The following is a 26,152-nucleotide window of genomic DNA, read 5'->3' on the forward strand; positions in this document are numbered from 1 at the left end:
TGCAATGTTTGCTTCATATATTTTGGAGTTTGGTGCATATATGTTTATAAGTGTTTAATCTTCTTGGGGAATTGACTCATCAATATATGATGTTCTTCTTTGTCTCTTATTAGTCTTTGACTTAAAGGATATTTCTTCCATATTAGTATAGCCACTGCAGCTCTCTTCTGATTACTATTTGTAGGGAGTGCATTTTTCCACCCTCTCACTTTAAATTTATTTGATCTTTAGATTTTTAGATCTAAAATGAGTCTCTTATAGATAGCAGAGAGATAGATCCTGTTTTAATTTTTATCCATTATGCCAATCTCTAGCTCTTCTATGAGGAGTTTAATTCATTTACATTTAATTACTGAAAAGCAAAGACTTACTTCTGCCATTTTGCTATTTGTTTGCTGTATGTCCTAGAGCCTTTTGTTCCTCCATCTTTGTTTTCTTTTCTGTTTAGTTGATTTTTTTTTGTTTTAATTCCCTTTTTATTTCCTTTGTGTATATTCTATAGATATTTTCTTTATGGTTGCCATGGGGATTATATATAATGCCCTAAATTTATAACAATCTAATTTGAATTGATACCAGCTTTACTTTAACCACATATACTCAATTTGCTTTGCACCTTCCATGTTATTAACATTACAAATTGCATCTTTATACATTATGCATCTAATAACATAGATCTATAATTATTTTTATGCACTTGTCTTTGAAATAATGTAGAAAATAAAGAGTGAAGTTACAAACAAAAATTAAAATAATACCAGTCTATTCACCTTTACTGGAGATCTTTATATCTTGATACAACTTCAAGTTACTGTCTAGCATCCTTTCATTTCAACCTGAAAGACTCCCTTCAGCCTTTCTTGTGGGCCATGTCTAATGGCAATAAAGTCCCTCAGCTTTTGTGTTTGTTTGTTTGTTTTTAATTCCTTGCTTGGCCCTTCCTTTTTTTTTTTTCTTTTTTATTGAAGTATAGTTGATTTACAATGTTGTGAGAGTTTCAGGTGCACCCTTAGGTTTTATCTGAGAATTTATGAATTCCTTCAATTTTTTATATTGAAGTATAGTTGCTGTACAAGTTACAGGTGTACAATATAGTAATTCACAATTTTTAAAGGTTATACTCAATTTATAGCTATTATAAAATATTGGCTATATTTCCCGTGTTGTACAATATAGCCTTGTACCTTATTTTATACCTAAGAGATTGTACCTCTTACTCCCCTACCCTATATTGCCCCTCCCCCACTTCCCTCTCCTCACAGGTAACCACTAGTTTGTTCTCTATATCTGCTCCTCACTTTTGAAGGACAGTTTTGCCAGATACAGAATTCTCTCGTGACAGGTTTGGTCTTTCAACAGTTATTAAATATTTAATCATACCACTGGCTTCTGGCCTCCAAGGTTTCATATGAAAAATTGGCTGATAATATTTTGTGAGGCTCCCTTATATGGGACAAGCTTTTTCACTCTTGATGGTTAAGATTCTCTCTGTCTGTGGCTTTTCACAGTTTGATTTTATGTGTCTTAGTGTGGGCCTCTTGTTTCATCTCACTTGGATTTCACTGAGCTTCTTGGATTTGTAGATTCATGTTTTTCATCAACTTTGGGAAGTTTTTGGCCAATATTTCTTCAAATAATCTCTCTGCCTCTTTCTCACTCTCATCTCTTGGGACTCTCATAATACATATTTTGGTGCACTTGATGGTTTCTCACAAGTCCCTCAGGCTCTATACACTCTTCTTAAATCTTTTTTTCCCCCTCAGACTCAATAATTTTAATTGTCCTATCTTCAAATTTGCTGACTCTTTCTTCTGCCTGTTCATATCTGCTCATAAACCCCTCTAGTGAATTCTTCACTTCAATTATTGTATTTTTCAGTTTCAGAATTTTTGTTCCCTTTTGTAATTTCTAACTCTTTATTTTATTTTGTTCATTTTATTCATATATCATTATTCTAATTTCCTTTAGTTCTTTGTCTATGTTTTCCCTTAGCTCCTTTAGTATAATAAAGATAGACAATTTAAAGTCTTCACCTAGTAAGTCCAATGTCTGGGCTTACTCAAGAATACTTTCTGTGAACTTATTTTGTTCCTTTGAGTGGGTCTTGTTGTCCTATCTCTTTGTATATCTTGTGATTTTTTTTCTTGAAAATTGGGCATTTTATTATTATAATGTTTAAATCTGCAAAATCAAATTTTCTCCTTTCCCCAGGGTTTGCTGTCTTCTTTGAAGGCTTTAGTAGTCCATTTGTTTTGAGATACATCTAAACTTTTTTTAAAAAGACTATTTCTTGTCAAGTGTAATCAGCAAAGTCTCTGTTCCATTAGTTCATGTTCAGCTAATGCTTTAACAGAGATTTCTTTGAATTTCAGGACCTAAAACAAAACAAGCTCCCGTCTCCCCCACAACACACACAAAAAAACAAAGAAACAGAAAAGAGAGAACAGCTACCTCTACCAGTCTTCCAGTGGCACATTCCTTCACCACTCAGATAGGATAGCTCTCAGCCTAGCGATCAGCCAAGGCAAAAACTTAAGGTCTACTCAGGACTTTTCTGAGCATCTGCCTTGCCTTGCCATATGCATGGCTTTCTAAATTCTTCTGTATCCATGGTTGCTTTTTAAAAATTTTTTATTGAAGTATAGTTGATTTACAAAGTTGTGTTAGTTTACAGGTGTACAGGTGTACAGGAAAGTGAATCATTTACACACATATATATATCCGCATTTTTTTAAGATTCTTTTCCAGTATAGGCCATTACAGGGTATTGAGTAAAGCTGCCTGTGTTACACAGCAGATTCTTATTAGTTACCTATTTTATATATAGTAGTGTGTATATGTCAGTCCCAATCTCCTAATTTATCCTTCTCCACCCCTTATCCCCTGGTAACTGTAAGTTTGTTTTCTACATATATGACTCTATTTCTGTTTTGTAAATAAGTTCATTTGTATGCATTTTTTTAGATTCCACATATAAGCGATATCATATGATATTTGTCTTTCTGTGTCTGACTTACTTTACTCCATTTGACAATCTCTAGGTCTATCCATGTTGCTGCAAATGGCATTATTTTGTTTTTTTCTTTTTTAAGGCTGAGTAATATTTCATTGTATATATGTATCACATCTTCTTTATCCATTCGTCTGTTGATGGGCATTTAGGTTGCTTCCATGTCCAGGCTATTGTAAACAGTGCTGCAATGAACATTGGGGTGCATTTATCTTTTTGAATTATGGTTTTCTCCAGATATATGCCCAGGAGTGGGATTTCTGGATCATACTGTAGTTCAATTTTTAGTTTTTTAAGGAACCTCCATACTTTTCTCCATAGTGGCCATACGAATTTACATTCCCACCAACAGTGTAGGAGGTTTCCCTATTCTCCACACCCTCTCCAGCATTTATTGTTCATAGATTTTTTTGATGATGGCCATTCTGACTGGTGTGAGGTGATACCTCATTGTAGTTTTGATTTGCATTTCTCTAATAATTAGTGATATTGAGCATCTTTTCATGTGCCTCTTGGTCATCTGCATGTCTTCTTTGGAGAAATGTCTATTTATATCTTCCACCCATTTATTGATTGGGTTATTTGTTTTTTGGATTTTGAGCTGAATAAGCTGTATATTTTGGAGATTAATCCCTTGTCAGTTGTTTTGTTTGCAAATATTTTCTCCTATTCTGAGGGTTGTCTTTTTCTTCTGTTTATGGTTTCCTTTTCTGGGCAAAGGCTTTTAAGTTTAATTACATCCCATTTGTTTATTTTTGTCTTTATTTTCATTACCCTAGGAGATGAATCAAAAAAGATCTTGCTGCAATTTATGTCAAAGAATGTTCTACTTATGTTTTCCTCTAAGAGTTTTATAGTATCCGGCCTTACATTTAGGTCTTTAATCAATTTTGAGTTTATTTTTGTGTATGGTGTTAGGGAGTGTTCTAATTTCATTCTTTTACATGTATCTGTCCAGTTTTCCCAGCACCATTTATTGAAGAGGCTGTCTTTTCTCCACTGTATAGTCTTGCCTCCTTTGTCATAGATTAGGTAACCATAGGTGCGTGGGTTTACCTCTGGGCTTTCTATCCTGTTCCATTGATTTATATTTCTGTTTTTGTGCCAGTACCATACTGTTTTAATGATTGTAGGTTTGTAGTACAGTCTAAAGTCAGGAAGCCTGATTCCTCCAGCTCCGTTTTTCTTTCTCAAGATTGCTATGGCTATTCGGGGTCTTTTGTGTTTCCATGCAAATAGTAAAATTTTTTGTTAGAATTCTGTGAAAATGCCATTGGTAATTTGATAGGAATTGCACTGAATCTGTAGATTTCTTTGGGTAGTATAATCATTTTCACAATATTGATTCTTCCAGTCCACAAACATGGTATATCTCTCCATCTGTTTGTATCATGTTTGATTTCTTTCATCAGTGTCTTATAGTTTCCTGTACACAGGTCTTTTGCCTCCTTAGGTATTTTATTCTTTTTGTTGCAATGGTAAGTGGGATTGTTTCCTTGATTTCTCTTTCTGATTTTTCATTGTTAGTGTATGGAAATGCAAGAGATTTCTGTGTATTAATTTTGTATCCTGAAACTTTACCAAATTCACTGATGAGCTCTAGTCGTTTTCTGGTGGCATCTTTAGGATTTTCTACGTAGAGTATCATGTCGGCTGCAAATAGTGACAGTTTTACTTCTCCTTTTCCAATTTGGATTCATTTCTTTTTCTTCTCTGATTGCTGTGGCTAGGACTTCCAAGCCTATGTTGAATAACAGTGGTAAGAGTGGACACCCTTGTCTTGTTCCTGGTCTTAGAGGACATGCTTTCAGTTTTTCACCATTGAGAATGATGTTTGCTGTGGGTTTGTCATATATGGCCTTTATTATGTTGAGTTAGGTTCCCTCTATGCCCACTTTCTGGAGTTTTTATCATAAATGGGTGTTGAATTTTGTCAAAAGCTTTTTCTACATCTATTGAGATGATCATATGATTTTTATTCTTCAGTTTGTTAATATGGTGTATCACATTGGTTGATTTGTATATATTGAAGAATCTTTGCATCCCTGGGATAAACCCCACTTAATCATGGTGTATGATCCTTTTAATGTGTTTGCTAGTATTCTGTTGAGGATTTTTGGGTCTATGTTCATCAGTGATATTGGCCTGTAATTTTCTTTTTTTGTATTATCTTTGTCTGGTTTTGGTATCAGGGTGATGGTGGCCTCGTAGAATGAGCTTGGGAGTCTTAATTCCTCTGCAATTTTTTGGAAGAGTTTGAGGAGGATAGGTGTTAGCTCTTCTCTAAATGTTTGATAGAATTCACCTGTGAAGCCCTCTGGTCCTGTACTTTTGTTTGTTGGAAGAGTTTTAATCACAGTTTCAATTGTATTACTTGTGATTGGTCTGTTCATATTTTCTATTTCTTCCTGGATCAGTCTTTGAAGGTTGTACCTTTCTAAGAACTTGTCAATTTCTTCCAGGTTGTCCATTCTATTGGCATATAGTTGCTTGTAGTAGTCTCTCATGATCCTTTGTGTTTCTGCAGTGTCAGTTGTAACTTCTCCTTTTTCATTTCTAGTTTTATTAACTTGAGTCTTCTCCCTTTTTTTCTTGATGAGTCTGGCTAAAAGTTATCTATTTTGTTTATCTTCTCTAAGAACCAGCTTTCAGTTTCACTGATATTTGTTATTGCTTTCTTCATTTCTATTTCATTTATTTCTGCTTTGATTGTTATGATTTGTTTCCTTCTACTAAATTTGGGTTTTGTTTGTTCTTCTTTCTTTAGTTGCTTTAGGTGTAAGGTTAGGTTGTTTATTTGAGATTTTTCTTGTTTCTTGAGGTAAGACTATATTGCTATAAACTTCCCTCTTAGAACTGCTTTTGCTTCATCCCATAGATTTTGGGTTGTCTTGTTTTAGTTGTCATTTGTTTCTAGGTATTTTTTAATTTCCTCTTTGATTTCTCCAGCGATCTCTTGATTATTTAGTAGCGTATTGTTTAGCCTCCATGTGTTTCTGTTTTTTACATTTTTTTCCTGCATTTGATTTCTAATTTCATAGCGTTGTGGTCTGAAAAGATGCTTGATGTGATTTCAGTTTTCTTAAATTTACTGAGGCTTAATTTGTGACCTAAGATTTGATCTATCCTGAAGAATGTTCCATGTGCACTTCAAAGTGTATTCTGCTGCTTTCAGATGGAATGTCCTATAAATATCAATTAAGTCTATCTGGTTTAATGTTTTATTTAAGGTTTGTGTTTCCTTATTAATTTTCTTTTTTAAAAAAATTTAATTTTATTTATTTTTATATGCAGCAGGTTCTTATTAGTTATCCATTTTATACATATTAGTGTATATATGTCAATCCCAATCTCCCAATTCATCACACCACTGCCTCCCCCCTTATTAATTTTCTGTTCATTGGTGTAAGTGGGGTGTTAAAGTCCCCTACTATTATTGTGTTACTGTCGATTTCAGCTTTTATGGCTGTTCGCATTTGCCTTATATATTGAGGTGCACCGATGTTGGGTGCATATATATTTACAATTGTTACGTCTTCATCTGGGATGGATCCCTTGATCATTATGTAGTGTCCTTCTTTGTCTCTTGTAACAGTCTTTATTTTAAAGTCTATTTTGTCTGATATGAGTATTGCTACTCCAGCTTTCTTTTGATTTCCATTTGCATGGAATATCTTTCTCCATTCCCTCACTTTCAGTCTGTATGTAGCCATAGGTCTGAAGTCAGTCTCTTGTAGACAGCATATATACAGGTCTTGTATTTGTATCCATTCAGCCAGTCTAAGTCTTTTGGTTGTAGCATTTAATCCATCTACATTTAAGGTAATTATTAATGTGTATGTTCCTACTGCCATTTTCTTAAATGTTTTGGGTTTGTTTTTGTAGGTCTTTTTTCTTCCCTTCCTCTTTTGTTCTCTTCACTTGTGTTTCTTGCCTAGAAAATTTCCTTTAGTATTTGTCATAAAGCTGGTTTGGTGGTGCTGAATTCTCTTAGCCTTTGTTTGTCTGTAAAGCTTTTGATTTCTCCGTTGAATCTGAATGAGAGCCTTGCTGGGTAGCGTATAGGTTTTTCCCTTTCATCACTTTAAATATGTCCTGCCACTCCCTTCTGGTCTGCAGAGCTTCTGCTGACAAATCAGCTGATAACCTTATGGGGATTCCCTTGTATGTTATTTGTTGCTTTTCCCTTCTTGCTTTTAATACTTTGTATTTAATTTTTGTTAGTTTGATTAATATGTGTCTTGGTGTGTTCCTCCTAGGATTTATCCTGTATGGGATTGTCTATGCTTCCTGGACTTGCTTGACAATTTCCTTTCCCATGTTAGGGAAGTTTTCAACTATAATATCTTCAAATATTTTCTCAGGCCATTTCTCTTTCTCTTCTTCTTCTGGGACCCCTATAATTTGAATGTTGTTGTGCCAGAGGTTGTCCCAGAGGCCTCTGAGACTATCCTCATTTCTTTTCATTTTTTTTCTTTATTCTGTTCCATGGCAGAGATTTCCACCATTCTGTCTTCCAGGTCACTTATCTGTTCTCCCGCCTCCGTTATTCTGCTATTGATTCCTTCCAGTGTATTTTTCATTTCAGTTATTGCCTTGTTCATCTCTGTTTTTTTTTTGTTGTTGTTCTTTAGTTCTTCTAGGTCTTTGTTAAACTTTTCTTGTATATTCTCAATCTGTGCCTCCATTCTTTTTCCGAGTTCTTGGATTATCTTTATTATAATTACTCTGAATTCTTTTTCAGATAGATTGCTTATCTCCTCTTAATTTAGTTGGTGTTCTAGGTTTTTATCTTGCTCCTTCATCTGTGACATATTTCTTTGTCATCTCATTTTGTTAAAAATGTGTTGTGATCTCTTCTCTGCAGGCTGCAGGATTGTAGCTCCTCTTGCTTCTGGTGTCTTCTCCCTGGTGGGTGAGGTTGGTCCAGAGGCTTGTGCTGTTATCCCCTTGATAGGGGGTTTGATTTGTGTTGTGATCACAGCCTGCCCTGGATATTGAGCGGGGCTTCCCCTTTTCCCTGTGGTTGTCACTGCCCTCTCAGGGGCAGAGTCTGCTCCCTAGCTGTTGGGGTAGATGCCCCCAGATCTGTTTCTTAGCTTGGTTTCTGATCTGCAGTGTGAGGTAGGTAGGATTGGAGCACTCCCACTGGGAGAGAATCTACTGTGTATTCCTCCTCTGGAGCTGTTCACCTGTGAATGTGCTCTGTTGTGTCCCCTTTTGCTCGTTGTGTGGGCTCACAAAGTATATTGTTGCTGGCACTGCTCTTGGTCCCACCTTAACTGTGGGTATGCCAGCAATTGGCCCTGGTGACTCTCAGGAATTGTTTTCACCTGGCCACCAGCACAGGTCCACTGAGGTCAGGTCCCAGGACTGCAGTAATCATGCACCTGGACCCTCTGTGGGAACAATGGAGGCAGCTCAGACTCTGCTCTGGCCCAACTGCCATGTGTATGTGCCCACAGAGCCCACAGCTGCTAAATCAGGACCCGTCCCAGCACTAAGAGCATTTGTTGTCCTTTGGATACTTTGCAGGCACTGAATTTAGGAAGATGTCAGTGGAAGTGTACCTCCACAGTTCACACAGCCGAGAGGAGAGATTTCAGCTCTTCTTCATTAGTTACACAGCCCCTGGGGCTCAGCTGTGGTTTCTGTCCCTCTTCTGGGCGGATTTACTAGTGGGGAGACCTATCTGCACCCTCCCAGGACAGCGGGGTGGGTCCCTGCAACCACTGGCAGATTTCCTAGTAGTGAGAGGTTTCTGCACACTCCCAGCACAATGGGGCAGGTCCTGGCACCCACTCATGGATTTCCTAGTTGCGGAAGCTATTCATGCCCTCCCAGGACAGTGTGGGCAGGTCCTGGGGCTTGCTGGCAGAATTCCTAGTGGCTAGACCTGTCTGCGCCCTTCCGGGTCAGCAGGGGCAGGTCCTGAGACTCACTAGCAGTATTCCTTAGTGGGAGAAGCTGTCTGTGCACATCCAGGTTAGCAGGGGTGGGTCCTGTGACCCGCTGGCAGAATTCCTAGTGTCAGGAGCTGTCGGTGCCCTTCCAGGTCAGCAGGGGCAAGGCCTGGCATCTGCCTGCGGGTCTGAAAGAGTCAGCCAGTGCCCGCCTCTGTAGCCCAAGATGGCGGCAGTGACTTGTGCCTGCCTCCAGAGCTCCTGTAGGCAGTTTCCTGTTGCCTGGGAGTGCTCATAGGGAAAGAAGTTCTTATGGTGGCCCTTCCCTTCTCCTCGTGTGCCTCCCAATAATGGTTCCTTGCCTCTCTGGCAGCCCCAGGCTTCGTCCTAGTACACCCTCAGTTGCCGCGGCCCGACCTCTTCAGGCTGTTTCTGCACCTAACCCTGGTCCTCTCTCTGGAACTGAGCTTAGGAGTCTGAGCTTCAACACCCAATGCCCAACCTCACTGACAGAGGAGTATCACAGGTTGGAGAGTGCAGGGTGGCAGTGCCGACCCTCTGTGCAGTTTACTCTCTATTTTGCCTTTCACAAACCAGTTGCTGCTCTCCCCCTCTTAGGCTCTGAAACTCCCCCTTTCCAGTCAAATTTCTCCACTGGTGAGGAGCCTTCCCAAGGTGCAGCAACCTTTCCTCCTTCACAGCTCCCTCCCCAGGGTGCAGGCCCCATCCTGATTCCTTCTTTTTCTTTTTCCTTTTGTCTTACCCAGTTACATGGAGGTTTTTGTGTCATTTTGGATGTCTGAGGTCTTCTGTTGGCCCTCAGTAGCTGTTCTGTGTGAATCGTTCCACTTGTAGATGTATTTGCAATGTTTCTGTGGAGGGAGGTGAATTCTGCTTCCTACTCCTTGGCCATTTTGATCCCGACTCTGCATGGCTGCTTTTTGAATGACCTAATTTTCCAGAGTCTCATCCTAGCTTCTCCTTTGGGCCTCAGATGGTCTATTGTATATTTCCACTCAGAATCTCTTGCCTTAGATATCTGTGGGTCTGTAGACATGTTGAAGTCTTTATGAGTAGTATCTGCCTCTTTTCCTGTCTGCTTTCTGAGTTATGCAAAATAGAGATGAGCATCTTGCTTCAGTCCTTCAGGTATTCTCCAGACAGTTTAGAACAAATGTATATAATGTTTCATAAATAAGGTCTGTTCTGCTTCCTCCAGTGCCAGAGAACTGGTAACTGAGCTGTCACTTGCTCAAGATCAAAAGTGCCCCTGTACCAGGGAGGGGATGGGGAAATGGCAGGGGAAAATGCCACAAAACTTTCTTACTGTTTTGAATATAGCTTTTTCTTTATTTGGCATTTGGTTGGTTGCTATAAGCCTTGGAATATTTTCTAGAGCTCCTACAAAGTTGGTTCAGACAGCTTCTGCTTGTTTTTTGATGTTTCTGTGGAGAAATAAGAGTTTGGAGCTTCCTAGTCTGCCATTTTGCTGACATCACTCCCCAATAGAGAGCTTTAAAAGCAAGAGGAGGATGTTTATAAAGATAAGGCAGAAATTAATGAACAGAATTATGATATAAAATTAAAGGCTACCTCTTTAAAATATATATATAAAATAGATAAGTATTTCTTGATGCTACTGAACAGAATTATAAATGAAGAAGGGAATGTAACAATGTATTCTAGAAGGCAATGCATACATGCATGCTAATGAATTAGAATGTCTAGATAAAAAAGGATGTTTTCCTGAAAAACTTGAATTTTCAAGATTGATATAAGAAAAAAATCTAGAGAGACCTGTAAGTATAGCAGAAATTAAAGCCATGTGTGCCAGAGTGGAAAATGTCATTCAACAGCCTATTCAAAGTCCCATGCATCTACAAAATACATTTTATGTATAGTACAGTTGACCCTTGAACAAAATAGGTGTAAAACATACAGGTCCACTTACATGTGGATTTTTTTCAATAAATACATACTATAGTACTGCACGATCCACAGTTGGTTAAATTCACAGATACTGAATACAGGTCCACTTACATGTGGATTTTTTTCAATAAATACATACTGTAGTACTGCACGATCCACAGTTGGTTAAATTCACAGATACTGAACCAAGGATATGGAGGGACAACTGTAAAGTTATATGTGGATTTTTGACTTGTGGAAGGTCAGTGCCCCTAACCCCCCACATTGTTCAAGGGTCAACTGTATATGTCTATAGGTAAATTTTTAAAATACTTACAGGAATATCAACTCATTCTAGGAACAGATATTTACCATATGATATAATCTATTACAGAATATACAAAAACACAGAAAAAAGATCAAGAGAAATCTTCTTGATTCATATTATGTCAAAACACAAAGAGATTTAAAGATAGATATAATCTATTAATATATTTAATAGAATCTATATGATATATACCACAATTGTGTAAAAGGGACCTACATTACCACCTCACCATTGGATAATTTACTAGTGAATTTCATTGAATTGGTTCATGGTTCTTGGAATCTTCAGCCAAGTTATGAATGTTAATTCAAGTCAGAGTAATGAGAGAGAGGGAACTAACTTCAGGATAGATTTCTTAGTAGAGTTTCTAGCCATCATTAAGGGAGACTAACATCTTTCAGCTGGGTCTCTAGGAAGAATGGTGGATGCTTCACACCTGGTGTGCAGGTGGCGGCATAGTGGAGACTGAATAGCACTTGGATGTTAGACTAGGAATGCAGGCAGATTTCCTGTGGACCACACACGGGCTCCATGGGAAAACGGAGGACCTGCAGATTTCTTGGATCCTCTATACTAGGGCTGCATGGATGGGCGGAGAAATGGAATGTGTCCGTGAAGGATGGAGTCCTAGAGCTAAGGAAATTGTTCCATGGGACTCCATGGAGAAACATATCCTACTCTCCCACTCTTCACCCACTCAGCACTTCTCCCACTCTTCCCACTCAGCATCCCCAGTGCTGGTCAAGGGGCCACCTGGAGAGAGCTGCCTGACGGTGGAAGCTCTGAGTAGAGCCAATTCTGGATATCTTTGAGGTCCAGAGAGCATGAAGCCACCAGAAAATGGTACAGTTCAAGTAACACTTTTCTTACTTATTTTCCCTCCACCCACCAAAATAAACCTTCAAAACCAGAGGAGGTCATATGTAGGCTATCAAGATGGATTGGGAGGGGATAGAGGAGAAGCAGAAGCACAGAAGTGGAGAAGTCAACTACACTTCCTTTGCCATGATGAGCTTCCAGCCTAAAATAGGGTTGGCCTGTGGAAGGGAAAATATTAATTCTGTATCTGCATTTAATATTAGACGTTGAACTGAGAATTCCTGTGTAACATAAAAATGGAAAAAGACAACTATTAAAACACTGGCAGAAAACCATGCAATCTGCCCAAATTTTTACCCAAGGCAAAGAAATTTCATACCTCACTTAATAGTGTTTAGGGGGATAGTGGGGGACAAATAAGATTGCATTGACTATTGTGACCACCTAGAGGGGTGGGATAGGGAGGGTGGGAGAGAGGGAGATGCAAGAGGGAAGAGATATGGGAACATATGTATATGTATAACTGATTCACTTTGTTATAAAGCAGAAACTAACACACCATTGTAAAGCAACTATACTCCAATAAAGATGTTAAAAAAAAAAAGATTGCATTGACTAGATCACAAGGTATGTTGATTACCAATAAACTGGTTGTCGACAAATTTTTAAAAGAACAATTATAAATTAACCATGAGCAAAGCAAATTTAATAATTTCTTAAGAGTATTGCCCACCATGATAAAATAGGATTTATCTCAGGAATTCAAGGATAGATTACAGTAGGAAATTAATACATCATAGTTACAGGTTAAAAAAGGAAAACAACCGTATAAAGAGAGGTTGAATCAACAAAATCTATTTCTATTTCTGATATGTAAAAAAGCCGTCTAGGGTCAGTCATCTGATTTATAATTAGTTCCTGAATATAAACTCCATAAATTGGTGATATCTGTTATTCAACTCATGACACAGTTCCCAGAAAATGAGAGTATGTATGTATGTATGTATGTATTTAAAGGAAGTAAAAGAATGAGTCACAACTACATTAAACTGAGAGTGCAAATCATCCTTCATGGTGGGGCACAAGAAGCACTCTTACTATAGTGAAGAACTAGGGGATGCTGTACACTGTTATCCCTACTGTTTTTCATTTCCTGTAAGTTGAAACCATTGCAATAAAACAGAAAAAAGAAATATGAATAAAACCAATAAAAATGAAGATTAAAAAATCATCATTATAAGCAATATGATTGTAAGACTAAAATCCTCAAGAGTATTAACTAAATTATTAGACATAGTAAGAGAATAGCCTGGCTGGATATGATAGTGGACAAATGCATAAACAAAGACAGCCATAAACAAATAGATCAATAGCTTCCCCACGTATCAATGAGAGCTAGAAAGATAATGTAAAAATATCCCATTCCTAATGGTACCACACTTATAAAAGACAGGAATAACCTTATCAAGAAATGAGCGGTTGTCTATGAAGAAAATGACAAAACTTTACTAAAAGCCATGACTGAAGGCATGCATGAATGCAGATATGTCACGGTTATGTAGGAAAGACTGAATATCATATAGCATTTGTTCTTCTCTTAAGTCATATTTTTCAGCAAGACTCCAACCAACATCTTACATTATATTTTTAGGAATTCGATAAAACAAATGTTTCTAAAGCTCATATGGAAGAATAAACTTATGTATTGGAATAAACAGCTAACCATCTGACAAGAAAAACACTGGACAGCTACCTTACATTGTACACCAAGATAAATTCTGATGGATTAAGAATCTAAATAGAAAATATGAAAATAAAGCACTATAGAAATAAGAATTGGAATTTAAACTTAATCCTGATACAATATTTTTTCCTTGTTTTCTACCCAGCACTACTCTAGGTTTGGGGGAGGTAATAATAAACAAGAAACAGGTTCTTTTCTCAGAGAATTTATATACTGATGGTGGCCTCCCCACCATCATGGATGGGAACAGAGTCAATAAATTAAGAAATGCAATAAAATGACAAGATCGTGTCAGATCTGGATAAGTGCTATGACAAAAATAAAACAAGAAGGTGTAATAAAAAGGGAATAGGTGATCAGAGCAGGACCAGGTGAACTGTCTTCAATTACATAATTACACTGTGATGCTAAAAACATGAATATCTAGAAACAAAGTATTGCATCCAGCAAAGAGCATGGGCAAAGGCTCTAAAACAGAGATATCCTTGACTATTTCTTAAGAGCAGAAGGAAGGTATGCATACCAGAAGCATGGTGAGAGAGGAGAACAGTGGTAAACAGAGAGGGGTTAGAATTTCAGGAGGCAAATTCTCAAGTTGAGAGAGGATACCAAGGGGAAGCTGACTCTTGAAATGCTCAGGGACTCACTTTCCACTTTGAGAGAAAAAGCAAAGTATGAGTAGCAGGTATGTGGAATAGTCTCTTTGTAAATAGCAAAATGAAGAAGTTACTGTGTTTTCAATTGAAGTATAAGGCAATATCATCAAATGAGAGTGAAGAGAGATGCCTGAAGTGAAGGTGTGAAAGAGCTCTTAAAAGTATGGGAAGAATGAACGTGACTGGGGAGAATAGAGGATTTTGTGAGCCTGAATTTAAAGTGAGACAGGTAATTTTCTCCAGCCTCAAGGGATGAAGTAAATAGGTTATTTACAGTAGCCTAAAAAATGATGAAGCCCAAAGCAGGTGTCACAACCCTGAAGCTAATATGTAATATATTGCTGTGGGAGTAAAAATTGGCATAATCCTTTTGGAAAGCAATTTATCAATATGTTTTTTACTTATGTAAAAGTAATTGGGAGGCAGTGACAAAACAAGAGTTTGGGAGTTAAACACACCTGCACTCAAATCATGTGGGCCTTATTAACTCTGTGAGCTTACATCTTTTCTGGGGGAAAAAGGTGTTTGGCCAGAACCAACTTAAAAATAGAGTTTTGGAAAAAAGATGGCAGCCAAACCAATTAGATGACTTAATTTGAATCTTCTGAATGAAGTTCTAGGTTCATTTTAATATTGCGTCAACCGTTTAAGTATGGGAATGGCAACTTTAACAATTTCAAGCCATTTTTGACAGCAAGTGGGAATTTTACAAGATATTTTCCAACAAAGTTTGCAGTAACCTTCTCAGGCACGTTGTTTTGATGAAGATGACTCAACCTCAGACTTCCAAGTTCCTTTCGGAGCAAATCAAATACTATTTTGTGAACTCATTACCAATTCCTAGCATCAGAAAAAAGGTCCGAAGACACAAAATTCATGGCCTGAAGATCACATTACAAAGTATCCTTAGTGGTGCAGGTAAGATATTCAATGATATCAGGTGATTGGCTGACTTGAAAAAGAAAGATGGGAAGACAGGATAGGGACAGACAGCAGAAAATTTCAGCCTGGCACCAAAGGAAACAGAAAAGCTGTCATGGGAACAGGACCAAGACTTGTGAGCCTCTTAGGCAGCCAAGATCTCCCTAGTTCCTGAAAAGACTTGGCTGCCCAAAGGAAATTTTCAAAGAGCCCAAGTTTTATTTCAAGATGGTGTATATGCCCTATCAAGAGCATTTTCTTACAACACACGGTGACTTGAACCTGTACAAGAAGCTTAGTTCATTGTCTCATTCAGCCGAGCCCAAACAGGTAACATCAAGCTAGTGTTAGCCCAAGTTTCATACTCAGGAGCTGTAAGAATCATTGAAAAAAGAGTTCATGATTTAAACAACCTTTTATCACTATGTGAACATGATCCCTCTCCAGCATCTTTGTGAGCAGCCATCAACCACTTCTGCAGAGTCATCAGAGTAATGGATTAATGATTTCCCAGAATAAGTCTGAGATGATGTACAAACCTACATCATGGAGAGCTCATCCCCAGCCAGAGATCCTCATCTACTCTTTATAAAGCAAAAGCCACCATTGATCCTGTACTGAGATGGCTGGACATGCCTGGGAAAAGGAGCCCAGAAGAGCTAAATGGTGACTGACCTACCATTGTGGGCGACTGCAGGATATTTGGGGTGAAGGCCAATCCTAGTCTCCAGTGGTGAGAAGAATTTGACCATAAGGTCCCAAGGACACAGCCAGGTCAACTAGCATCTAAAGGATACAGCCAGTAGGAAAGTAATCTCTGTTGGGTTTAGCCATCATGAGCAATACCTTACAAGCAGGAGACTGACAACAACCCCAGTGCTCCATGAACCTCCTTGGGGAGTTTAACACACTCAAGCTCTCAGCTACACCAGACCCCCTCCAGGCCCAGGCCCTGGTACCTATTTACCAAAAGGATACAATGTATCACTGAGGTTACTAACACTGTCCATCCTTGTCTTGCCCTGTCCCCAACATGACCTAGCAAGTACAACAGTAAAACAAGAGCAGAGGGAAGGTAGGGTTTGGGGCCAAGGGGAGGGTGGAGGGTGGCACTCATACTTTGTTATCAAAAAACACAATACATACAGTGTGTGTGTGTGTATCTTGTAGAATATATATAAATGGTACTTCAGTTCACACAGAATGACATAGAATATGTATTTATATGAATTTAATAAAATTACCAGTATTTTGAAGCACTAATGTGCTTTTCGTCCAAAAATTCAAATTCAAATTAATCTCTATAGCTATGTGTGTTTTTTTTTTAATTTGAAGGCAGAAATATCTAGAATAGCCGATTTCAAAAGGAATGCTGGTGGCACAGTGTAGCTGATAATCACATGTGGAATATGGTCTGTTATTTAGATTTCCTTTCTGACAGCTTGTCCAGGTCCAGATGGAAGAATTGTTTAAAAAATATGAGGTTCTTGGGACTTCCCTGGTGGTCCAGTGGTAAAGAATCTGCCTTCCAATGCAGGGAACATGGGTACGATCCCTGGTCAGGGAACTAAGATCCCACACACCGTGGGCAATTAAGCCCGCATACCACAACTACTGAACCTGAGTGCCTCAACTCGAGAACCCACATGCTACAAACTACAGAGCCCACGTGCTCTGAAGGCTGCACACCACAACTACAGAGCCCACACGCCCTGGAGCCCTTACACCACAACTAGAGAGTGAAAACCCACATGCCACAACTAGACAGAAGCCTGTGCTGTCATGAAATATCCTGCATGCCACAACTAAGACCCCATGCAGCTAAAAAGAAAAAAAGAAAAAAGAAAAAAAATGAGGTTCTAAATAAAGATCTAAGGGGTACATTGAGACTACATTTGAATAAAAACAGCTACTGATTTAGAAATTCATTTACTGATTTAAGAGGCTGAGATGTATAATGAATGTAAATTTCATTAGAGAGATTCTTTTTTAGATTATTGTACAAAGTTTATTATTAAAAGTATCCCATAGCTTATTATTACATTATTATTTAACTTTTATATTAAAATTTACAGAGTATTAGCTAAATTATAAAGATACAGTTTTAATCTCTTGGTTTCTCTTATTCTTGCCTGTTTTATGGTGTGAAATCCAACACTTTCAAGTGGAGTTTGGAGATTTATTTCAGTTCTTTCATTCATATTGTATCATTTTGTCTGCTATGGTCCAAATGTTTAAGTCCCTCCCCAAATTCATATTTGAATATTTGAACCCAAATGTGGTGGTATTGGGAGATGAGGGCTTAGCTCATGAGGGTGGAACCCCATGAATGGGATTAATTAGTGTTCTAGTAAAAGAGACCACACAGAGCTTCCACCATGTGAAGACACAGTGAGAAGGCACCTGCCATGAATGAGGGCGTAGACCCTCCATGGACAGTAAGTCTGCCGGCACCTTGATCTTGGACTCCCAGCCTCCAGAGTGTGAGAAATAAGTGTCTGCTGTGGGTTTTTGCTACAGTGGCTCAAGTGGACTCAGATGCTATCCTCACAGAATGAAAGCTCTTTGTTATAGACAAACTAACATACTCTAACTCTGGTGAGAAAATAAAGAATGTGAAGATAAAAAGGGAAAGAACCCAAATAGCAAGTTTTGTTTAAAAAGCCAAGAAGGCCTAGCCTAGTTTTTATTGCTATTTGCTTCCTTTTGCTTCACCCCCACTATGCACATGCACATACACACACAAACATACACACATTTCTAATCACTTTTTTGGGGTGGGTAGGTAAATGAAGGACATGACTCCTCATTTTATGCTCACATGGTCTCTGGATAATCTTTTGAACAACCAATTTTTGTACTTCTCAGAACTCCAGAACTTTTCAACCACATCTCTCACTTCCAGGCAAAAATACAAAATGCTGAAAACATCCCAAGGAAGCATCATCTAGACTTTTTTTAGAGTAACACCGTGGCTTAGTTGACACGTGCCACTTTTTTTCTCTTACAGTTAAAAAAGTCTGATTTTTGCTAAAATTCCAACTCTCATTCTATATGCTGCTGTTTTGAGGAAGTCACTTAACATTTTCCACTTAAGGCAATGTTAAATAATTCCCTTTACTCTTCCTGAAGCACTAAAAGTCACAGTGGTGTGTATTTAAGCTTACATTGTTATGATTACTCTTTAGAACTGTTGGAGTCTCAGTTAAAGATTCACAGCATTTTGAGATAAACCTTTTCTCCAAGATATCCACCTGTACCCCACTCCAGACTGTGAGCCCCTCCTGGAAGGCCTCTGGGCACTTTCAGGCCAGGAGATCAAGAAAGACCCAGACATACTTACTCTAAAACAAAACAAAACAAAACAAAAACCAGTGCTAAATCAACACAAGAGACAAAGATTGCTAAGGCTGCCATTCAGTGAAAGTCAAAATCACTAACCACCAGCAGTGGTGGAGCATCACGGGAAGGCCTAGTGGTTTCCAGTGTAACCAGGGAAGCCCAGGGCCTCCTTAGGGTTCCAAACAGCAGTCTGGTTTCCCAATTCATGTGCTTTCATTATGAGACCTGGTGAGAGATGATTCTCACCAGGAAGTCTCACATTTACTCATTCCCATAAATATTGGTGGCACCACCTCATAAAGCTCCATGGAGACTATACTGTATGTCGGCATAATTAGACATTTTTTTCAACTCTGCAAATGGCTTTGGGAAACTTCACTGAAAGCCTCTGAAGTACCAGGGTGATGATATTAATTACAGGCCTTTGTGGCTATGATATGGGAAATCCACCCCAAGAGAATATGTGTTCTTAGATATGGCAGCCCAATTATATCAATTCAATCCGAGGAGGCTGTTTTTCACTTGTTTGATGTCTATTTATAGTAACAGTAATGCCCCAAACCTTAGATTTATAAGATTTTTTTTCTGCAGAGCTCCAAGTGTTTCATGGGTGTCTCTTAACTTAATCTGAGGACATGGCCTCACTTACTGTAATCACCTCCAGTGAAAACTCAAGACCAATGCACCATGCAACCATGAGCCCAGCCCACAGGGCAGACAGACCTGAGCCCGTAGAGCACCGTCCCATCGGGGTGGAGGCGGATCATGCGGTTCTTCACTGTCACTCCATGCACAAATGACTTTTTGTCATTTAAGAAATATGTGTCAGGCACCCAGAGCTGGTCAGCCACTCGATTGTCCAGCGTGAGGTTGAGAGGGATCCCAGAATAGGCAAGCCTTTTATCTCTCCAGTATTGTTGAAAATACATGGTCAAGGTGTAATCCTGGGGAAAAAAAAAGAAAAGAAAAAAATGAGTTTGTGCTCAGCCGCAGGCCTGTTTCCTCCACAACTGGCCCAATTCAGGTTGGAATCCAGGAGAAATGGATGTTATTTTCAGATAGAGTTAGGAAGCAGTGGTTGCTTTCTTGTAAACACAAATACTAGTTTTAATAGGTGTACATCATGTCTATAAGTTCTCTGTTTTATTTAGGTAAGAAGCAGACTATACAAATTGCCATTTAAGAGATAACTTAGAAATAAAGGCCCCCAAAAAAGTCATCATAAAATCAGGGTGCTGGCAGAGAACCCGTGTGCTGGCCTAGGTCCTCCTCCTCCCACCAGGCAAACCTAGGCCTGAGCCGCCCATGACAGGCCAGGCCTGGCTACAAATTCTCTGCAGTTAGATTCCTCCTCTCCTTCTGCCCTCCACACAGCTGTAAATAGAAAACCTCTGGAATAGAAACACCAGTTGGAGACACCATGACCTGTGGGGGGGTCTCTACACCTCATGCATCACATTTTCCTTTCCTTCTAGGTTGCCATTCTACACTACACAGCCATTTCTACACTAACTGGGACATGTCATCACCTCTAGAGGATGACATCTAGAGAAAATGGGACTAAAACCGGATGTGGGAAGAGGGAGCCAGGGGCAATGCAGCCCCACAGGCTTGCCAACAAAATAAGAAGCAAAATAGGCAGATGACCCCATGTTTTTGTTTTGCAGAGAAGTTAGTGCAGTAAGAAAGTGGGAAAAAAGACAAATCAGAGGCTGAGCATGGAAATTCTATTTTAAAATTTCTGTTCTTTTTGGCAATCACTGTTCAAGTCTAGAACGATCAGGTCTAAAAATCTGGTCATAGTCACTGGACATCCTAAACCCTGTCGTGGAAGGATACAAGCTGAAAATCCAAAGGTGAGGCGGTAAACTCTTCAACCAGAGAAGGAGAAATCACTGTTGTTACAGGCAGGAGCGCCTGAGCTCATGCACCGGCAGAGCATGTCTGCAACACCCTTGCTTTGCAGGCAGTGAGAGGCGGGATGACAAATCAGCTAAAGAATCCATCCCAGACAGGCAGACTCTTCTTGCTGCCTCACAGGGCGGTTCTCAGAGCTTGCTAACCCAATAACACCCATCTGTTACTGATTGCAAGAGTGCTGGGCACAGGAGCCTCCAAAATGACAAAGTACACTTGTGCTCCTCTCCAGGTGCTGTCACAGACAAGGAAGTGACAAAACCAATACGTACTAAACAACTACAAACAAAAGAAGTTTTAAGCTATAGGGCCCATAAAAAATCAGAGAGAGAGGGAAGCAAAATATGCAAATAGCCTGGGGAGTCTATTGACATTTTATCTGCAACTTGAAAGAGAGGCAGCATTTGAGTGGATGAGAAGAAACGGGAATTTTTTCCTAGTCACCTACACGGCAGAGGTCTGTGCCTGGTATTAACTGTGTGAAACCCCCTACACACAAAAAAACCCCACCACCAATTAAAGATTCTCACAAAGCAGGTGGTATTGAAGATAGGCCTTGGTCAGCTAGACACGAGGTAGGGGCATGAAAAGTCATACAAAGACCGTTGTTTTTACTGAATTGCTGAGAAACCCCAAGGAGTGCAGTTTTGCTGGAACTTGGTGTGCAAGAGGAGGAAAGTAAAGAGTTGTGGGCAAGGCAGGACCCTGTGGCAGTGACCATAAAGTGGAAACACTCAAACACCAGCTCCAAAGCCAATGAACACTGAAGGTTTCCAAGTAGCAAGTGACATAACCGTGTGTATTGAACATGTCATTTATTTTCTGATTCCTCATGCTTTAATCTCTGGACCCTGGAGGGACTGCCTTCCCTCCCTCTAGCTCCTAGAGAGAGCAAACAACTCTGCCAAGCACTGGATTGTACTTTTCATATGCAAACCAACCATCCCAGAGCTCATACCCCGAGCTGCCTTCTTTATTAGGTTCTCACACTCCAGGCCAGTGCCTCATTCCACATTCAGGTACCAGGCAACTAAGGATAGACTAGGTCCCAGGGCCTACTTTAATTATTCAAACTAGCCAATCCTAAGCCTGCTTACCCAGCCTGGCCATGCCCATTCTTTCCATGGAAGCTACAATAAAGGCTCACTCTCTGTGACCTGCCCTGGTGCTTCCCCAGGCATCCCCTCCACCATGGCATGGCATGCCCCCTTCTCCTGGGGTCTGTGGGTGACAAACTCTCTTTTCAATGACAGCTGTCTCCTGATCTGTTGGCCTTGCCATACCTGAATAGTAATAAGACTATGTTTTAAACTCAAAGCTGTAGGTGAGGAAGATCAGTTTTGCAATGGTGAGTTCAATGGGTAAGACAGATGATGAGCAAAGGCCTCAATGAGTGGGAGAGCTTGTTGATAGGTGATGAGGGAGGACAGAGAAAAGGGGTGCTGGTTAGGAAGTCACAGATAGTAGGCTTGATGAAGACCCTTGGGATGCAAACAGCCTGTAAAGTTCGCAATCATGCCCCCCACATTACCATTAACTTAAGTTAATGTAGGTGATGCATTTTAACTGAAACATGCAAAGTTTTGGTGGCATAACAAGACAGAGATAAATTAGCAGGAGCAGCTAAAGAATTTTCAATTTAAATATAACCCTCCAAATTGCATTCTTATTGAAATAGAAGAGTTTCATCTTTCTCTCCTGGTTTCTAAGTTCTCATCCTACGCCTGAGTTGTGAAGTCTAGCACTGCTCTCCCATCTCCCTTCCAGCTGGCATTCACATGGGCTGCCATGAGGGTGGAGGCACTGCCATGTGTCAGTTGGCCCTAGGAACCCAGTTGTCATTCACAGTCTGCAAGCTCAGGATCAGGTTCTAATTTTGGATTCTGCTGCTCTCCACAGCATCAGCAGCACCTCTCAGTGTTGGTCTTGGGTGTTCGCTGAGTGACTTGAGTGTACTGCGGTAGGGGAGAGCTTAGGTAACAGAGGGAGAAAAAGTAGTAGTACTTAAACCCAAATCTGCTGCATGGGCTGTGCCTCGGAAAGCAAGGGCATCATGAAATCAGTGGGACACTAGTCAATATCCCACTTCGTTCTCCTGCAGAGAAAGAAGAGGCAGATGAAGCAAAGGTGACTCTACAGGAACAAGCCCCCTCTGCTCTCTTGTGCAGTTGGGGGGCAGCTAATGGGAGACTGTGCCACCGGGGGGCCACGGCGCTGACTCCTGGGAGGGGTGGTGAGGAGCATCACACACACTACCAGCAGCAGCTAATGTGGGCTGGCAGCAAGTGCCAGGCCTCATGCTATATCATCTTATTTAAATACAAGGCAGAGATTACTGCTGTTCTCATTACCATCCCAATCAATGAAGAAAGAAAAATTTAGAGAGCTCAAACAATTTGCCTCCCCACCCCCCATCCCATTAAACACAAGTAACTGGGGGATGTGGGGTCTGAAGTTGAGGCCGCCTCTCTCCGGGAGCAGTTCTCAGCCTCACAGCTCTAGGGTGAGGTTCTATGCAGCCAAATAAACCAGCCTGGTGGGCGAGGTCTGCAAAGATGCCCCTGAGAGTGGATGATGCAGCCACGTACAGTAACATATTTTTGAAGAGGAGTAATAAGAAATATGGCACCACCAAAGCCCCTCATCCTTGCAGACACTGAGCACAGCTACTCTGTAGACAGATGCCTTGTGAAGGTCTGTTTCCTCCAAGGAGTCCCAGACAAATTGCTGGTTTCCAGGTTTGGAGTGATGTGGCGGGGACCAAGGAACACAGCCATGAAGAGGTGCAATCTGTATGGATTGGAGAGTCTGCCAGGGTTGGATTTGAGTCAGTCCTCAGAAAAAGAAGAGACCTTGAGACTGTAAAAGTTCCAGGAATCCACAGAGATCCAGATGGCAGTGGACTAGGGGTAGAAAGCAGGAATCCTGGACTCCTCAGGGAACATAAGGTAGAAGTGGGGAAGTAAGCTTTTGGTCTTTGACCTTAGCACTGGAGGTGGACTCAGGTGCCATCTGCATGGAAACTTTCTGGTATGAAAAGCAGCAGAGAGATGAGACAGGGCTGCGAGTGGTGGAGCCTCTAAAATAACAGCCAGGCAGAGGCCCTGTGCTGCTGGAGCTCATGCTGGTGCACTAGACACCAAGATGAGACAGACGGGGTGCTGCTCACAGAATCAGCCACCACACCACCCAGTGCTGGTGAGCCCCAGGATAGCACAGAGGGAAGAGGCAAAGAAGGGCGTGGCCCCATAGGGCCATCTTGAGCCTTCCTTGCCATCTTCCTTGGGCGTCATCCCCAAACATGGTGCAGCTGAGGGAGACTCGACAGGGAAAGAAAGGGGACACGGCAGAGAACCTGAAGTGGCATTTCTCAAAGAAAGGGCTTTCGGGGGCTCCAAGGGTCATGGGGATTAGAGCCAGGCAGCACTGGTTTGATGGCGATGGTGAGCATCTCCATTCCTGGGCCTTTGTTGAGCTTACTGTGTCCCTTTCATCTTTTCTGCTCTGTGGCGTGATCCACCTGGGTACAGGGAGGAGTCTGCAGGTCCACGGCACGGTGAAAGGGACACCAGGTTGAGAGGAACTCGTGCTTGTCTCCTCCTTCCCCACTTCCACCCTTTGCAGGGAGACTGCAGCTCCAGGAGAGACAGTGGGGAGGAGCAGGGAGTATGGAGGAGAGGCATGGGGGAAGGGGGAGTCTGGGAGGAATGGGCAGGAGGGGGTAGTGGGCATTGGGAGCAGTGGGTGCTGGGGACCAGCAGGCCCCTCTCTGGTGCCAGGGGCTTACTTAGATTCGCACACACAAAGAAGACACAGTGGTCTCCATGCACTGATTCTTGGCTGTGGCACACCCAGCCATATCAGCACATCTAGACAGAGCATGTTGGCAGAAGAAAGAGCAGGTACCGGCCCAGAGATCAGGGTTTACAGAAACAGCAGCTGCCAGTAGGGCTGCAGTAACAGGGCCCTGTGTCCCAGAGAAGCAGAATCTCCTCTTTTGCAGGTGGGACCCCCATAACCTACACTCTGCACACCACCCCCACATTCTTCAGACCTGCTGCAGAATCTAGCGCACAAAGCTCCTTTGGTTATAATCTGATATCATTTGATTTTAGAAGACCATGCTTTGGGTGAGGGTTGAGATTTGTAGTACTTCAAGCATTTATAAAATACCCTCCTATAAATTAATTAATTGACATACTGGTTGTGTGTGCACGAATACTGACTCACACCCACTGTGTTAGCAGATGTGTCAACAGCCCTGGGCACCCTGAGAACACCCGGCTTCCGGTTTAGGTGCAGATCCAACCATGGAATGGGGCTGGCACCAGGTGCTTGGGAGGCCTTGAGTAAAAGTGTTGATTTCCTAGGAGATGGGATTCACTGGAGAGCTGTCAGGCAGTGAGAGGGAAAATGCAAGCGTATCCTCATCCAGAATTCTCCAGGCCACTGAGAACTGGGACTTTCTGGTGTATAATGCATAAACGTGAGTTATTCAGTTAGAATTGGTTTGAACTAAGATAGTTCATCAAAATCATTAGGTAAGATAAAATGCCTGGAACACCTCTCTCTCTCTCTCTCTCTCTCTCTCTCTTTCTCTCTCTCTGTATTATAAAAAGCTTATGATGAACTTGGAATCAGCATGAAGAAATATTCAGGAATTGTATTCAAAACAAAGAATCTTTCTTAAAAAGAATCTCACAAACAAAAGCATTCAATTAAAGGGCCATATATTCCTGGGGCTTCTCTTAGGGATGGTAAAGCTCTTTGATAACTAAATGAACTCAGGGCCCTCTCCACTCTCTCTCTCTGTTTACGTGTGTATCAAATCAAACAGCATGAAACCCTGAAGTCCAACTAGGCCTGTCCCTGAAGGCTTTACACTGCCTTCACAAAGGGACAGCAAATACTAGTAGGTGGGGTTCCATAAGCTTGAAAATCATTTGTTTAGAATTTGTGTCATATTTTCTCATTGAAAAAACATGACACAAGGGTTGCTAGGTTTTACGCCAGATTACAAAATTCCATTTCATGCAAAAGTCAGACGCCACAGTTTCTGTGTAAGACACCAGCCCAGCCCAGGGTCCCGTGGTTGGGAGCAAGTGGGCTGAGGTAGCAGAGGATGGGGCAGGGAGAGGCGAGGGGCAGGCAGGAAGTCTGAGGGGGCTGGGAACAGGTATTCAGGGGCCAAGCATTTATGCATAGGTGACTGTCCTTTTAAAATATCCTGAGAATATATGAACAGCAGTGGTAACAAGAAATAACAACAATATAAAACCTTTAGGTGTATAACTCAAGTAGCTCAAATAAATTTCAATAAGAGATAAACAATAACGTTTCTTCTTGCTTGTGGAAATTTGTTGGTATTTATCGCATTAAAATGACAAGAATACATATTCGAAAGTGGAAACACTGCTCATTATTCTGCAATTAGGTAATTGACTAGATTTCCTCAGCACAGGAAATGAAAAAATTTACTAACCCTGAGAAAGAAATGCAATCTCCAAGCCAAATTTAAATATTTAACTGCAGCTGTGAAAGCCACAGGACACCTGCATTTGCTTCTGGTTCAGCAAGTTTATGAGACAAAAACTCACAGGTAAG

At 40.7% G+C, this 26,152-nt stretch overlaps 1 protein-coding gene across 2 annotated transcripts in view; it reads right to left on the bottom strand.

Annotated features, from left to right (window-relative positions):
• GABRB3 (gamma-aminobutyric acid type A receptor subunit beta3) overlaps nt 1-26,152 on the bottom strand; it is a 242,617-nt gene that overhangs the window by 55,657 nt on the left and 160,808 nt on the right. For both annotated transcript variants that reach the window (XM_082385168.1, XM_082385167.1), the window contains exon 4: nt 19,355-19,575. In XM_082385168.1, coding sequence (XP_082241294.1) covers nt 19,355-19,575 — 221 coding nt within the window. The remainder of the gene's footprint in view (nt 1-19,354; nt 19,576-26,152) is intronic.

This window comes from Balaenoptera borealis (assembly GCF_965194805.1).
Source record: "Balaenoptera borealis genome assembly, chromosome: 3".
In the NCBI taxonomy this organism is placed as follows: Eukaryota; Metazoa; Chordata; class Mammalia; order Artiodactyla; family Balaenopteridae; genus Balaenoptera; species Balaenoptera borealis.